At 44.0% G+C, this 13,835-nt stretch overlaps 1 protein-coding gene across 4 annotated transcripts in view; it reads left to right on the top strand.

The window, feature by feature from the left end:
• Window positions 1-13,835, top strand: part of flna (filamin A, alpha (actin binding protein 280)) — a 54,753-nt gene that overhangs the window by 617 nt on the left and 40,301 nt on the right. For all 4 annotated transcript variants that reach the window (XM_079523533.1, XM_079523531.1, XM_079523532.1 and 1 more), the window contains exon 2: window positions 6,494-6,975. In XM_079523533.1, the coding sequence (XP_079379659.1) occupies window positions 6,606-6,975 (370 nt within the window). In that variant the 5' untranslated portion in view covers window positions 6,494-6,605. The remainder of the gene's footprint in view (window positions 1-6,493; window positions 6,976-13,835) is intronic.

Raw genomic sequence — 13,835 nt, 5'->3', positions numbered from 1 at the left:
GGCTGAGTGTTTAGTCGGACGTTGGAAGTTTCGTGGCAGATGATGAGGCTGGGACCATCTTCTTGTTTAACAGCTGGACAGCAAGACAGAGCAGGCTATCATCCAACCATCCCACCATTACACAGGTCGTTGACAGTCTGTCACGAACATGAGTGAGTTTACGCGTCACACATGCAGAGAGAGAGAACGAGAGCAGACTTCACCGAAGCATCTCCCAGCTCCTTCCCGGTATTATAATTAGGGGCTCCACCACCAAATATGGTAAAGCTTTGACACTGTCCCCGCTGCTCCTGCACTCCCATGCTTTACCGGGCAGGGGGGCCTGCAGTGCAAGAGTGCATGGATGGATGGTGGCTGCGTGCGCACTGCGCCCCCCCGTCGCTGGAAATGGGTCTCACACCCCCCAGGATTCATTATTACATGCACGACCGCAGGAGAGCACACTGCACGCACTTTTCTCACGTCTTAACATGGGTTACGACAACATGATGATGCACTCTGGAAGAAAAAAGAAAGAAAGACAAAAAACATGTACTAACTAGTACTAACCCGAAGCTCATCTTCGCTCAGTCATTAAACATTAGCAGCTTAATTTAGTTTTATCCTTGAATTATAACAAACTAGTGCTGCATGGGATTGGTGTGCGTAAAATAGTAAGGCTATCCTATATATCCGCTATGGCATAGAGTCTATATGCTATACTGTCTGTACTTGACACTTATCACATAATTGAAGTAAGCCTATAATCATGTTATATGGTCAGATGACTGGACCAGTGACCATGGTCATCACATGAATCTGGTTGTTTATATCAACAGTAGCAACACTGTCATGATTTACAGGCCTACTGTGCAATGCTTGCCTTGATACTTGAGTGTTACTCTTACAGTGTAAAACACCCATAATGGCCCCTTGTATGCAGATTTAAAACAACACTCTGGATTTTGCGGCGTGTCACGTGTGTGAACAAAGAGTGGAAAAAGAGGACATGGGACAGCAGAATGAAAGACGACTGGGCTTTTGTTGTGGAGAAGTTAAGACCAAACCAATGGAATGTGTCATTGTCATTCAAGTGAACAGACTGTGGGCCAGAGGTTTCCAAACCTTTATTTTGGAGCCATAAAAGTTTTGTGAACTCAAAAGAACTGAAGAAGACCTCCTAGGTCGAAACGTTGGATTCTTGTCAATAAATATACAGCATTGTGGCTAGGAGTGTGCAGCCTTTTTCTCATTTTTAACTAAAAAGTTTAAAACATAAATATGATTTGATTCCCCTCATATGTGTATATTTGGTTTCTGATGTGAGGGATATCCAATGACTCCAGGGGAGAGATTGTTATTGTTTATTACAACTAGAGGTCTTAATTCTCATGATGCAGTGAATCAATGATACTGTTCTATACTAATGTTTCCAATAAAGAAACCTTAGAGATGAACAATAAGACAAACAGAAACATGATGGACAAGTTTATGTTGTCCTTATACCTGATCTACTTTTGAGAAACAGCAACCAAGTGCCACCTAAATACACACATGGCACATGTGCACGCACGCACGCACGCACGCACGCACGCACGCACGCACGCACGCACGCACGCACGCGCAAACACACACACACACACACACACACACACACACACACACACACACACACACACACACACACACACACACACACACTCTCCACACACTCTCCAAGTGCCAACTAAATACACACACGGCACATGTGCACGTGCATGTGTACGCACGCACGCACGCGCGTCACACGCACGCACGCGCAAACACACACACACACACACACACACACACACACACACACACACACACACACACACACACACTCTCTCTCTCTCTCTCTCTCTCTCTCTCTGGATGGAAGAGCAACCACAATTTGCTGTAATCTGCGTGCCTCACTTTATTTGCCACCGCATAGATATGTGGATGGTTGTGTGTGTGTGTGTGTGTGTGTGTGTGTGTGTGTGTGTGTGTGTGTGTGTGTGTGTGTGTGTGTGTGTGTGTGTGTGTGTGTGTGTGTGTGTGTGTGTGTGTGTGTGTGTGTGTGTGTGTGTATGAGTGTCTTGTGGTTAGAGCATCACTCATGGAACTTCCTCTATTGAGTTTTGCTGAGGTTGATTGGGTGTGGTGGTGAACAATAGGCCTAGTGAGTTTGCCATCTGAATCACTGGCTGGTCTGACAATAACACAATTTTGTGCGAGAGAGAGGAAGAGATAATTGATACATAATCATAATCCTGTAGCCTATCTGTAATAACATTCATAATCATGATTGGCGTTTCTTATTGTACATTATATTCATTTTTTTCTTACTCAGCCTGAAAGCTATGATGATTGCACAAAAACAGGACAGAATTTATTACAGTGCTTTGAGTTGTTGGGATTTGAGGTTGGTTTTCCCACAACCAAACTATAGTGCTAAGCTACACCCGCCAAATTGTCCTCAGCTGTCAATTACATGTTTTAGTTGCTTATTGAATCATTCTTTTGAGGGGCGAAGACAAACACAAACAAGTGAGGACGCAAATTGTGATTGGCCAGAATGAGATTATGTATGACATATGATGATAAAAGCAGTATTATTAAAGACACCCAAATTGATATTAGGAGACAGACCCAATAAGAGAAGATTGTTGTCGTTAGATTAGATTTAGTGCAGAATTCTGCAACTGAATAGGTGGAAACTGGAAAAGCATTCTCTCTCTTCTAGCCTTAAAGGGGAACCACCTCCATGGGTTCTTTATTATTCTGGGGACCCCCTGGACATAATAAAAATATTGGGGTGATATGAGATGAATTAATTATATATATATATCCAAACCTTTAAAACCGCCATCAAAACCCACCTCTTCAATATTGTTTTCCCCAGCTAACTCATTCCACTTTTTTATTGATTTTATTCCTTAGCGGTTTTTTTACCCCCCTAATAAAGTTGTTTTTATTTTTTGTTTCCTGAGTGAGTGGAGAAAAGTGGATCAAGAGAAAATAGAGGGAAACACGAGAAAAGTGGAACAACAAACACCTGACACAACACAGCAATACCAAAATTATCCACTAGAGGGAACCATACGACTGGCGTGTTCACTGTTCAGGCATGAGTTATTCTATCGTCTATCTATCCCGTCTGTCTGTCTGTCTGTCTGTCTGTCTGTCTGTCTGTCTGTCTGTCTGTCTGTCTCATGCCCTGACTTGTAATTGTTAAGGTAAATTCCAATCGTCTAGTAGCGTGACAGAGCAGAAGACATATGGTGTGTGTGTGTGTGTGTGTGTGTGTGTGTGTGTGTGTGTGTGTGTGTGTGTGTGTGTGTGTGTGTGTGTGTGTGTGTGTGTGTGTGTGTGTGTGTGTGCGTGTGTACGTACGTGTGTGCGTGCGTGCGGTATGTGCATGCACATCTGCATCTATCACCATTACATCTCTCTCTCATCCTTCATCTTATAAATATCGTCTATGAATGCTCCTGAGGCTGTTTCCACTGTTTATCTGTCTTGCCTTCAGACTCCACCAAATTACTGTAGTCACCGTAGTGAGTGTTGTGAGTGTTGCGAGGCAAGTTTGCAAGCAATGAAATGATGGAGACATGGTGGATTGTGCATCTAGGGAACACAGTTAAATTGTGAAAAAAACTGCTTAAGTCTATTGTTCCATTGTTTTTAAATGGCCTGGTGAAAGCAAAAGCATGCTGGTGCATGCGTGCGCGTGTGTGTATTAGATTAATGGGGCTCTTTTATTGGGGGGTCATTAAGGCTGGGGGTTATAGGGTTGCTATGGGGAGGGAGGGCATTCCTCAGATTCTCCCTCAATTCTCCAACCACACAGACACACGACACACAGAGACACAGATACGCAGGCACGATCACAGCACGCTCGCGCGCGCACACACACACACACACACACACACACACACACACACACACACACACACACACACACACACACACACACACACACACACACACACACACAGGGAAAACATTCTAGGGCTGCTGGCCACACTGTGGCTCCTGGCACCAAACTCCTTATTTAGTCAAAGCTAAACCATCGCATCTCTCTCTCTTTACAGCCACTGTTGTTTTGCTATAGCTAAACTCACAGTGAGACAGAGAGGGGTCTCCTAGACCTAGACAGATCAGAACGGTTGAGGTCAAAATAAATCAGTGCGACACGTTGTGAGATTGTAGATCTGCTATTTAAAAAAAAATCTTGTGGATGAATATTTGGTAAACACAAATCTTGTATGGGGGTCCTTGGCACAAAATATTTTCAGATGGGGGTCCGGGGCCAAATACATTGGCATGGTGGTCCTTGACGTGAAACAGTTTAAGAACCACTGTCTCAGATCACTGTTACTATGCTATAGCTGTACTCACAGTGAGACAGATCAAAACTGTTGACGTCCAAAGAAATCACCCTTCAGTTTGAGTGGCATACTCATACTGTATATCACTGTGTCCTGCTGACTTTTGAGGGTGAACGTGCATGCCACTCCTGCTCAATCTATCATCTTCACAGTAAAATCCACTTTTAACCATGAGGGTGCAAAAATGGACCAATAAGGGTCTGCCGTGTTCCCCTTTACTCACCAGTCACCATTCTGTACACAGTAAAATCCACTTTTATTGTGTTCATTTAACTTTGAGAATGCACAACACTTACAAATGGTATCTACAAATACCTTCTGCTCAATTTAATTCATGTATTGGGCCAATATGAACAGCATATTTGATGTGCCCCTCTCACCGCATACTTTTATTGAAAAGATCCATTATGTTTACCTGACCCAATATTGTCCCTTGTGAAATTTGGCTGCCCAATGTTGACGTGAGGCTGGTAATATGAGAGGGAGCTGTAGCCATTAAAGACATAATGCTCGGCCAAAAGTTTGTTATAGGGGTGCATAGTTGATGTATGAACTCAAGCTAGCGTTGCTTGGTTGGGCAATATAGCTGAGACACAGAAAGGAGGGGGCCTGATGTCTAGACACACTCACATTTGTCAGGCGGACCAGCGCTATGTCCTATTTGGAGATAAGACTTCTCACGCCATGATGTCAGACATCACCATCCGTGCTCAAATGCAGTCAGCAACATACACACATAATGTAAGATGAATGCACACAAACACACAGACATACGCACACGCATTGCGGATATGGCGGGTGCGGGCAGGCATCGGTGCTCGTGACCAATAGATAATGAGAACCGCAGGCAGTAATAAATACACCCTGTTTGCATATGTCCCAGCTCATTTCAGTTTGTCTATTTCTCTAACGCTAATATTTATTTAATTGTGGCCTGAGGCCCATGACCTCTGTCCTCCACAAGATCCGGACAACATGAGCCTCCCGTGCATAATTACAAATGCAGCTAAGAAGAACTCTGGGCCTTCTGACATGGTTCCTCCACCCGAACCCGTATCCAGCCTTATAGTCACTATAGAATATGGAAGTAGAGACCATATTCACACAGTGGTCATTTTGTTCTTACGACACACTTGGGAGTATAGCCACTGTGAATATGGTCAATGACCTCACCTCTTTCAAGGACTCCCTCCAACGTGTGGCCACCACCAGTAAACTATTTGCCTTTTCCTTCCATTAGCAGCATCCTTGAATGGTAGCCTCTGTGTTAAGTATGTCATAAATGAAGGAGAGAAACAAATGAGGACAATAAAGGTCTAGTAGGCTATAATCTATTATAGTGCCTAAGGGTGTGGTCATTCATTCAAGTTTAAAAAAGCATATCCCTAGATTCCCTACATAAGTAAACATTATAAAACAACATGTAGCATGTGTCCCATTGTATTTATGTTGATAGATTTAACTGAGTTTGAATAAACTAATACGCGTGCGCGCGCACACACACACACACACACACACACACACACACACACACACACACACACACACACACACACACACCCACACACAGGTTAGAATGTGAGAATGCACTTTCATCAACGACTTCAGGTATTAACACGTAGAGAGGTGAGAGTAGAGTAGTAGGAGTGTGAGAGAATGAAAGAGGGACCATTGAAAAAAGTGAGATTGTTAGTTGAACATGTATTTTACTCCTGTTATTTTATTAAAAGTTCATGTAGTCCTAGTCTACTTTCCTGACAGCCGTTATCTTTTAAGCAAACATGAAAAAGGCTAAACACACATTTCAGGGATTCAGGCTCAAACAGGACATATAACTATAAGATAGACTATTTGACCCACTAATGTTTATGATCCAGGAATATGGACTGAACGGACTGGTCAGAGCTTGGTGGTGTGGAATGTACACTAGGCTACACTCTTATCGCCGACACAGGCTACTAGTTTATGGAGGCGGAGGGACACATTAATCTCAGCATTTCATGAGCCTTTTCTATTCAAACAACGTTCATAAACGCCTACTTTCTTTGCGAAACCACTAGCTCCAGGCTATATTCCTTCTCCTCATATTCATGCTTCTCTTTCACTCTTCTCTCCCGCAGACAGAAAAACTACAGCCAAGAGAGCAGCAATAGAGGGAGCGGCCCTGCAAGTTGAACAGACTCCACCCTCCAATCCAGCTAGCGAACCGGAGAGGCACCCGAGACCATAAAAATGAGTGGTTCCCACCCCCGTCCCCACCAGAGCACCGCGCCCGCTCCCAACGCTCTCTCCCCGGACAAGGACGCAGACATGCCCGCCACGGAGAAAGACCTGGCCGAGGACGCGCCATGGAAGAAGATCCAGCAGAACACCTTCACGCGCTGGTGTAACGAGCACTTGAAATGCGTCAACAAGCGGATCGCCAACCTCCAGACGGACCTGGGAGACGGACTGCGGCTCATCGGGCTCCTGGAGACCCTGTCTCAGAAGAAGATGTTCAGAAAGTACAACCAGAGGCCCACCTTCCGTCAGATGCAGCTTGAGAATGTCTCGGTGGCTTTGGAGTTCCTGGACAAAGAGAACATCAAGCTGGTGTCCATAGGTGGGTGAAGTTTTAAAAGTACATGCCATAATATTCTACGTTTGATCCATAGTCTCATAGTCTGTATAAAATAGTTTGATCGTTTGTGATAAATGCCGACATGTAGGCTACAACTTACTGGCTTGTGAAAACGTGTAAGATATGGGCATCGTTCCAATCAAGTCTAACACACCTACTTTACTTGCACTCTCTCTCTCCTCCACATTCTGCACAGGTGGAACTGTACTTTTCTAACGTTTCTAATATGCCCATCTATGATTCGTTCTGGTTATTGCACAACGAACCAGTCAACTTCACAATTCGCCCGCATTGTCAATCATATTGACAGGCTAGGTTTTAGTACAGATGACCTGTGTATTACGGAGTCGCTGACAGCAACTCGGGGGAATAGCGGAATAAAGTTTTGCGCCGTGATTCCTAAAGGAAATACGAATTTGTCGTAATGTAAATAGTCGTGAAATCACACACGTCCAGCGTCCACCCATTATTCTGTGAACAAACTGTTGTAGGAATGTGACAGCACGGTCACGGTGAGCGTGTTATTGTGAGAAACTAGGCGTTTTCTGGTTGCTTTTGCTCAAAGGCGCAGCGCTTTGTCTGACTGTCCCGAGTGCTGCTTTGGGGTTTTGTAATGAAGCCCCAGGCTTCGCCGATTGCTCCCCTCAGCACGCTGTCTGGCGACTGGGCCGGGCCGAACTTTGTGGGCCTGGATGTAGTTAAGGCCTTGCCTTGTAGGCGAAGAAGAGAGATGATTGGGTCGAGAGGAGACACAAACACACAGGCCTATTGTCTAACCTCATGTTCTGCAGTGGGCAGGAACTGGGTCTCTAAAGCGCTATAGACATAAGTTGGCTCAGACTGCCACTGGGTGACATAAAACTTGTTGGATTTTAATGGGGTTAGCTTACATGCAGGATGCAGCTGCATGCCATCACATGTGCGGTGATTTTTTACTTTACTTAAAACCATTTTATGCTGATCTGATTTATGTAGCTGGTCTTACATTATGACATAATGGTTTATTGAATAGATTGCGCTTATCCCTCAGTTTTCACTATTCTTTATTCCATGGTGGTAGAGACCATGGCAGATGATATGAATACATGTCTAACAGTCTGAGTCACTGGGCATCTATGAATCAGATATGAATCAGTCTCCTCAATTACCTCTTCATTTATACTTGGCATGTTGCAAGTCCTCTTATCACTTAGTGTAAATGGTGAGGGCAATAGTCTATAAGAAACTATAGACCCTGATATTCAGCCACATCATGTAAAGGAAGAGGTGGGGCTGCAGATCACCAGAGAGAAGATTATGGTGTTATTATAGTTATGCCCTGTCTTAATGTCACAAGTAACACTTAGTCCCCTGACTCCTGTAACAGGGTGTGCTCCATCCAAATATGGACAACATGGAACTCAAACCCAGTTATCTGTAGGCTGGTTTGTGTGGTGTCTCGTTCTAAAATGAACATAAACACAATATTGTCTGTGCACATCTATAAAGAGGAAATAAATGGGTGGGTGGATTTCTCAATTTGTACTGGAAGTGCCCTCTTATTCAGTCTTGTCTTCCAGTAAGTCTTTAGCATTCTATCTAGCAATCTATAGCATCGCTATGTTTCAGAGATCCTTTCTCTCTTTTTTTTCCTCCATTCATTCCTAATTGAATAGTTCCCCTAATTTCCCAAATGTGTTGATTAACTCCTGACAACCAAACTGCTGTGCTGGACAGTGATGATGAGCCATCCAATCGGCACTGTCTGTGGGCCTGACCGCCCTCTCAGCTGAGTCACTCATCTTAGCTGCTCCACTTGAGTCACTTTAATCTGGAGATGAGAGAGAGAGAGGAGTCCACACTCCTCCTTAACTTCCTCCTTTCACTACGGAAAACGGACACACCCAAATGGCAACCCTTGCCGCAAATTGCTAAACTGCCATCGGTACTCTTGCATGATGTATGAGGTCTCCCTCTTATATGCAGTTCTTGGTCCATCCATATAGGTTTCAGTGTTTTACCATCAGAATTGGTCTTTCTGCCATGTTCACACAGTGTTAATTTAACTATGGGAGGGTCTCTTTTGGAGTTGATATCTTTCAATGTCTGTTCGGATGTTGCACTTTTGTGTCTGCATTTTTACAATCGCTCTTGATTAGTCATGTTTGGTTTTCTGATGTCTTTTGGTGTGCTATAAGCACCATGTTTTAATTTTGCACCATGCTCTAGAACGGAGTGTTGGTATGCAACAGCGTGTTCCATAACATTCATTGTCATGGCCCACTTGCTAGGGTGGAATGACAAATTACTTGATGGCCTTAACGCTGACCTGTGGATCTGACATGAACTAACTAATCTAACTAAAAACAAACTTAATTTCCTCTGGTCTGATTTATCTGTTCTTTTCAAAGTGGTGGGCGGCCCAGATTGGTCCTGCTACAGTCATGTTCCTGCTTCACTTGACATAACCTTGGTTGTATTAGAAATTGATATAAATTCAGTTAAGGGCCATTGCTTTGTCCTATACTGCAAAACCCTCTGGATCTCCACATAATCTGTAGATCACAACAGGCAGGCTACAACATGTGCGAATATCAGTAAGTACTCGGAGTCTCTGACTGACTCAGCTTTATTATGGCTCTGTTTTAGTGCCAGGGACACACCCCTCCTCATTCGTATAGGACTGACTATTGCACTAAGATCCGGCCCCAACAGGTAATTTCACCTTGCCTGCGTTGAGATGACAAGCCTTGCATGATCTACCACTAAGGCAGAGCTAGACACATGATTGCAGACCATTTCAGATGAGAACCCACATGTTTTGCAATTTAATCGAGAGCCTGTTGCATGAGCGAGTCAGAGTGACAAGGCTGCCACCTAGCTAGCTGTGGTGTAAATGAGGTGAGAAGTGGCCATTTGCCCAAAGTCATGTTGACAATTGACCTACCCCTAGAGAAGATGCTATGAGACAGAACTGTGGTCCTCTACCATGTAGTGTGTGCATGTGTGACATTGGTATGTTTGTGTGTACTGTGCATACATTCATGCATACTGTGCATAGATTCACATGTCCTGACCTCCATGTATCATCCTTGGGCCTAGTTTATTGTTGAATGACCGTGTCTCCAAAGATAATGGATTTCCAACTAAAGATGGGTCAAGTTTTTGTTAGTAAATATAGATTGCATATAATGTGTGAGTTAGGCTTTACTCGTACTGTATGTGCAAGAATGTGTATATTTGTGTTTGTGGCTGTGTGGTGAGTTATAACATACACTAGGGGTGTTTGGCTGGTTTGTTGATTGATGTGGTCTCTATAAAGTCTCTGTTGGTGGGACATTTCTACAATGTCCCAACAGGTTCACTCAACCTGGGGGGGGTGGGGGGGGGGGGGTGTGTGTGTCTGTCTACATGCATGCTTGTCTACATGCGTGCTTGTGTGTGTGTGCGCTTCTCTACATGCGTGCTTGTCTACATGTGCGCTTGTCTACATGCGTGCTTGTGTGTGTGTGCGCTTGTCTACATGCGTGCTTGTCTACATGTGCGCTTGTCTACATGCATAGGCAAGTGTAAGCAGACAGGAGAGTGTGTGCTTATTTTTCCACTGCACTCATCATCCTGTTGTTTGAACACGTTAAATCAATTCACTTGGTATCACCTGAGAGGTGTGTGTGTGGCTGGCTGGCTGGCGCACCGTGCCTGAGTTCAATGAAGCTTCTGCACATGATTAACAAATGTTTCTTTTAATCGACTAATTAAAAAGTGTCCGCTTGGGGATGCTAATCTCTCATCAGCATCTTGTCAGGAGCGTGTACATGTACTCCAGATAGTGTCCGTGGAAGCCAGCCCTGTGCCGAATGTGGTTTATAGCCCTTCTGTGTCTCACCCAGCTTGTACAGCTCGGAGGAAACAAGACTACACACGTAATAATAACGTCAAACTCTTCCCATCCTGTCATCTACTGAGGCAGAATTTGTTATGGGCTCAGCTGTGATGCAACTCTGATCCTGACTCCTCCCCTGCACCAACCTGAACAGTCGCAGCACTCACAGGTTGAGACAAGGGCCTGTTGGGCAACTATCAGACAGTTTCTTTTCCTCCACTTCTGTTACATAATATGTCGTTGCATAGAATGGATAAAGCTATAGAGATGAGTTTACATCAGACGGTGAGATGTCTCCCTGTCTGGAGTGTTAATCTAATCATATTTGAAGTGTGACCGTTAAGCCTGGATTCGGTTCTGGACTTTAACCACTTTCAGCCTGGTGTCTCCATTTGTTGTATAGTGGAACATTTTCAAACCTTTTCATAAATGGTTACTCTAAAAGGGAATAATCACAACATTGTGAATGACATTGTCAAGGAGACTGGTTCAAGTTGGGACAAGCACTGTGGCAAGTTCATTACTCATACCAGAATGAAATGTACCAGGAAAGGAAATGGTGCATTTCAAGTTGACTCAGTGATAAATTAATGGCTACTAAGCAGATGATGGTGAGAGTATAGAATGTCAACCCTCAGGGTGACCTAATGGTCAACAACTCAAAGGTATGTATGTGTGGTTTCACACAGATTCACCATGACTGCGTAGACGCAGTGACTAAAGCCCATTAGGTTAGTCAGATTTGGAAAGATGGGATGCCTTGTATGGTAGGTATTGTTATAGTGCAATTGTGCTCCAGGGTTGTTGCCCCATACACAGTTCCATCAGTTCCATTCCATATGTTGATCCTCCCCCACCCCGTCCTTCCTGTTCTGACATTCATGTTGATCTGACCTCATCAAACCTTGTACACAAGACACGTTCCATATATGGCCAGTACATATATGGCCAGTGTTCGCCAAGCAGCCCTTTATGGCGAGCTCGCTTTTTGCCCTCAGGGCGTCTTACTGGTAGTAATTAATACTGGTGACTTTACTATGTGAGAAGTCCATATTAATGAGGGAGAGGTGTTTTGGGGATGTTGCGTGGATTGAGGAATGACCAAACCTACATCAGCAATCAGGTGTGTATTGTGTACTCTTCGGGAGGAGAAACCTGCCTAGGGACTGGAAGTGATTCCCAATTCCATCTTCATTTCACTGGCAGGGACCTCTTGTGATCACACAAAAGAGAGTTTCAGGAGACATTTTGCAGAGCAGGCACATTTATGATGATGCAAGCTTTATCACAACTTGTGTATTGTCTGCACTGCACTGCAACAATGCAGAAACATCAAGTGGATCGCCTGGTGAGAGTGCACATACCACATGATGATATGGTTAAATGCCCTCATGGCTCAACTCTGATCTGAAGGCTCAGTTTGCTGCATGTTGTCTCCCTCTCTCCCACCTGTCCTGTCTGTTTCCACCATCACTAACAAAGGCATAAAAAGCCCACAAATGAATTGTAATTAAATTCATTTAGAGAAGTGAAATGAATAATTATTTGAGATTGTGCTAAAGCAGATGTTTTGGGGCAGTAAAGCTGGATAACAATCCCAGCCATAGGCAATTTTATTCAAATGGGTTCCTGTGTGCAGTGTACAATGTGCATACACAATGTTAAGAACCTTTTGAGCCCTGTTGCGCATTAGTGTTGCTCGAACCATTGTCCTGTGATTCGCTCTCTTCACTGTAACTGCAGCTGTAATCTGATGACTAAAGCAATTTGCCTCCTGGGGAAGAATTTGTATCTTTACAGAAAGTCTGCCAAGTGTAGGGATGTCGCATAGCATTAAATGTAATCATATGTTTTCAGAAACGAGATAAAAGGGAATGGGGGGAGGTCGGAGTGGAATGTTGGCCAAAGAGTTGGACTGAGTTTAACCACACTGTTGGGTTGAAATGGATCACTTCCTGCCAGCTCATTATCATTAGCATAACTTCCTGTCTGGACGGGCAAAGGGGATTGGTCAAGTGGACACTGAGGATTAGCAGAGTGGACATTCCCATTCAGCACAATGGTGGCTGGGGTTATTATGACTTCACAGCATTGGAAAGGTGCCCTTATACCCACTGGCTTATGATCAAATTCAACAAGGGAAGTGGAGTGGGCATGAAGGATTGTTTTTGTGAACTTGAAGCACCATCCACAAGATTGCTATTATCTTAATGATAATAGTTTGACATTGCAGAATCAAAAATATGTAAACAAGGCTTTTCATGGTGCTCACCTGCATTTGCAACATTATCCCTGAACATTCGTGTTTATACGTCATTCATACCAGTTAACAAGTATCACACACACTGAAAATAGATCTACAAGCTCACAACACGATGCAGCACATGTTGAGCTTATAGTTATTTTCTGTTCACAGCACTGTTGCACAACCAAGGTTATTTTTTTCCTGAAATATGTGTGGATATCATTTTTACTTTCTAAAATGTTTATAATGTTACGGCCCTAGCTTGGAAAGGAGACTAATGTGCCACAGGAACAACATCCCTTGGGAGATTGGTCTGGCACTCTTCAGTTTGAATTACATTTTGTTCACCCCAGAGTTGTGGGTGTCCAATTAGAGCCCACTATTCAAAGTGGGACATTTTTGCTGTGATGTTGGAATCTGTTTGTAACCGCCCCTTGAAAATAAAGCTTCCACACTGAAGTTCCAGACATGTCATGATATTAGTCTGGTCATGCCCCCCCCCCCCCCCCCCCCCCCCCCCCCAAACAAAACAAAACAATTGCAGGCAAAACTCTGCCTTTAGGGTGATATGAGTTCTCTGACGATTTCAGGAAATGCAGCCTTGATGAAAGCCACGTGCTGTTACCTCGTTCATCACTTTTGCACCCATGTCCTCCTTTCACCTCCACAACTCCTTCGTCCCCTCTTCCACAGTGATTCCATAACCTCTCCCCGCTCCCCCTTTGCATCTAATCT

The sequence above is a fragment of the Electrona antarctica genome (assembly GCF_951216825.1).
Source record: "Electrona antarctica genome assembly, chromosome: 2".
Lineage (NCBI taxonomy): Eukaryota > Metazoa > Chordata > Actinopteri > Myctophiformes > Myctophidae > Electrona > Electrona antarctica.
This window is presented reverse-complemented; position numbering and strand designations above follow the sequence as displayed.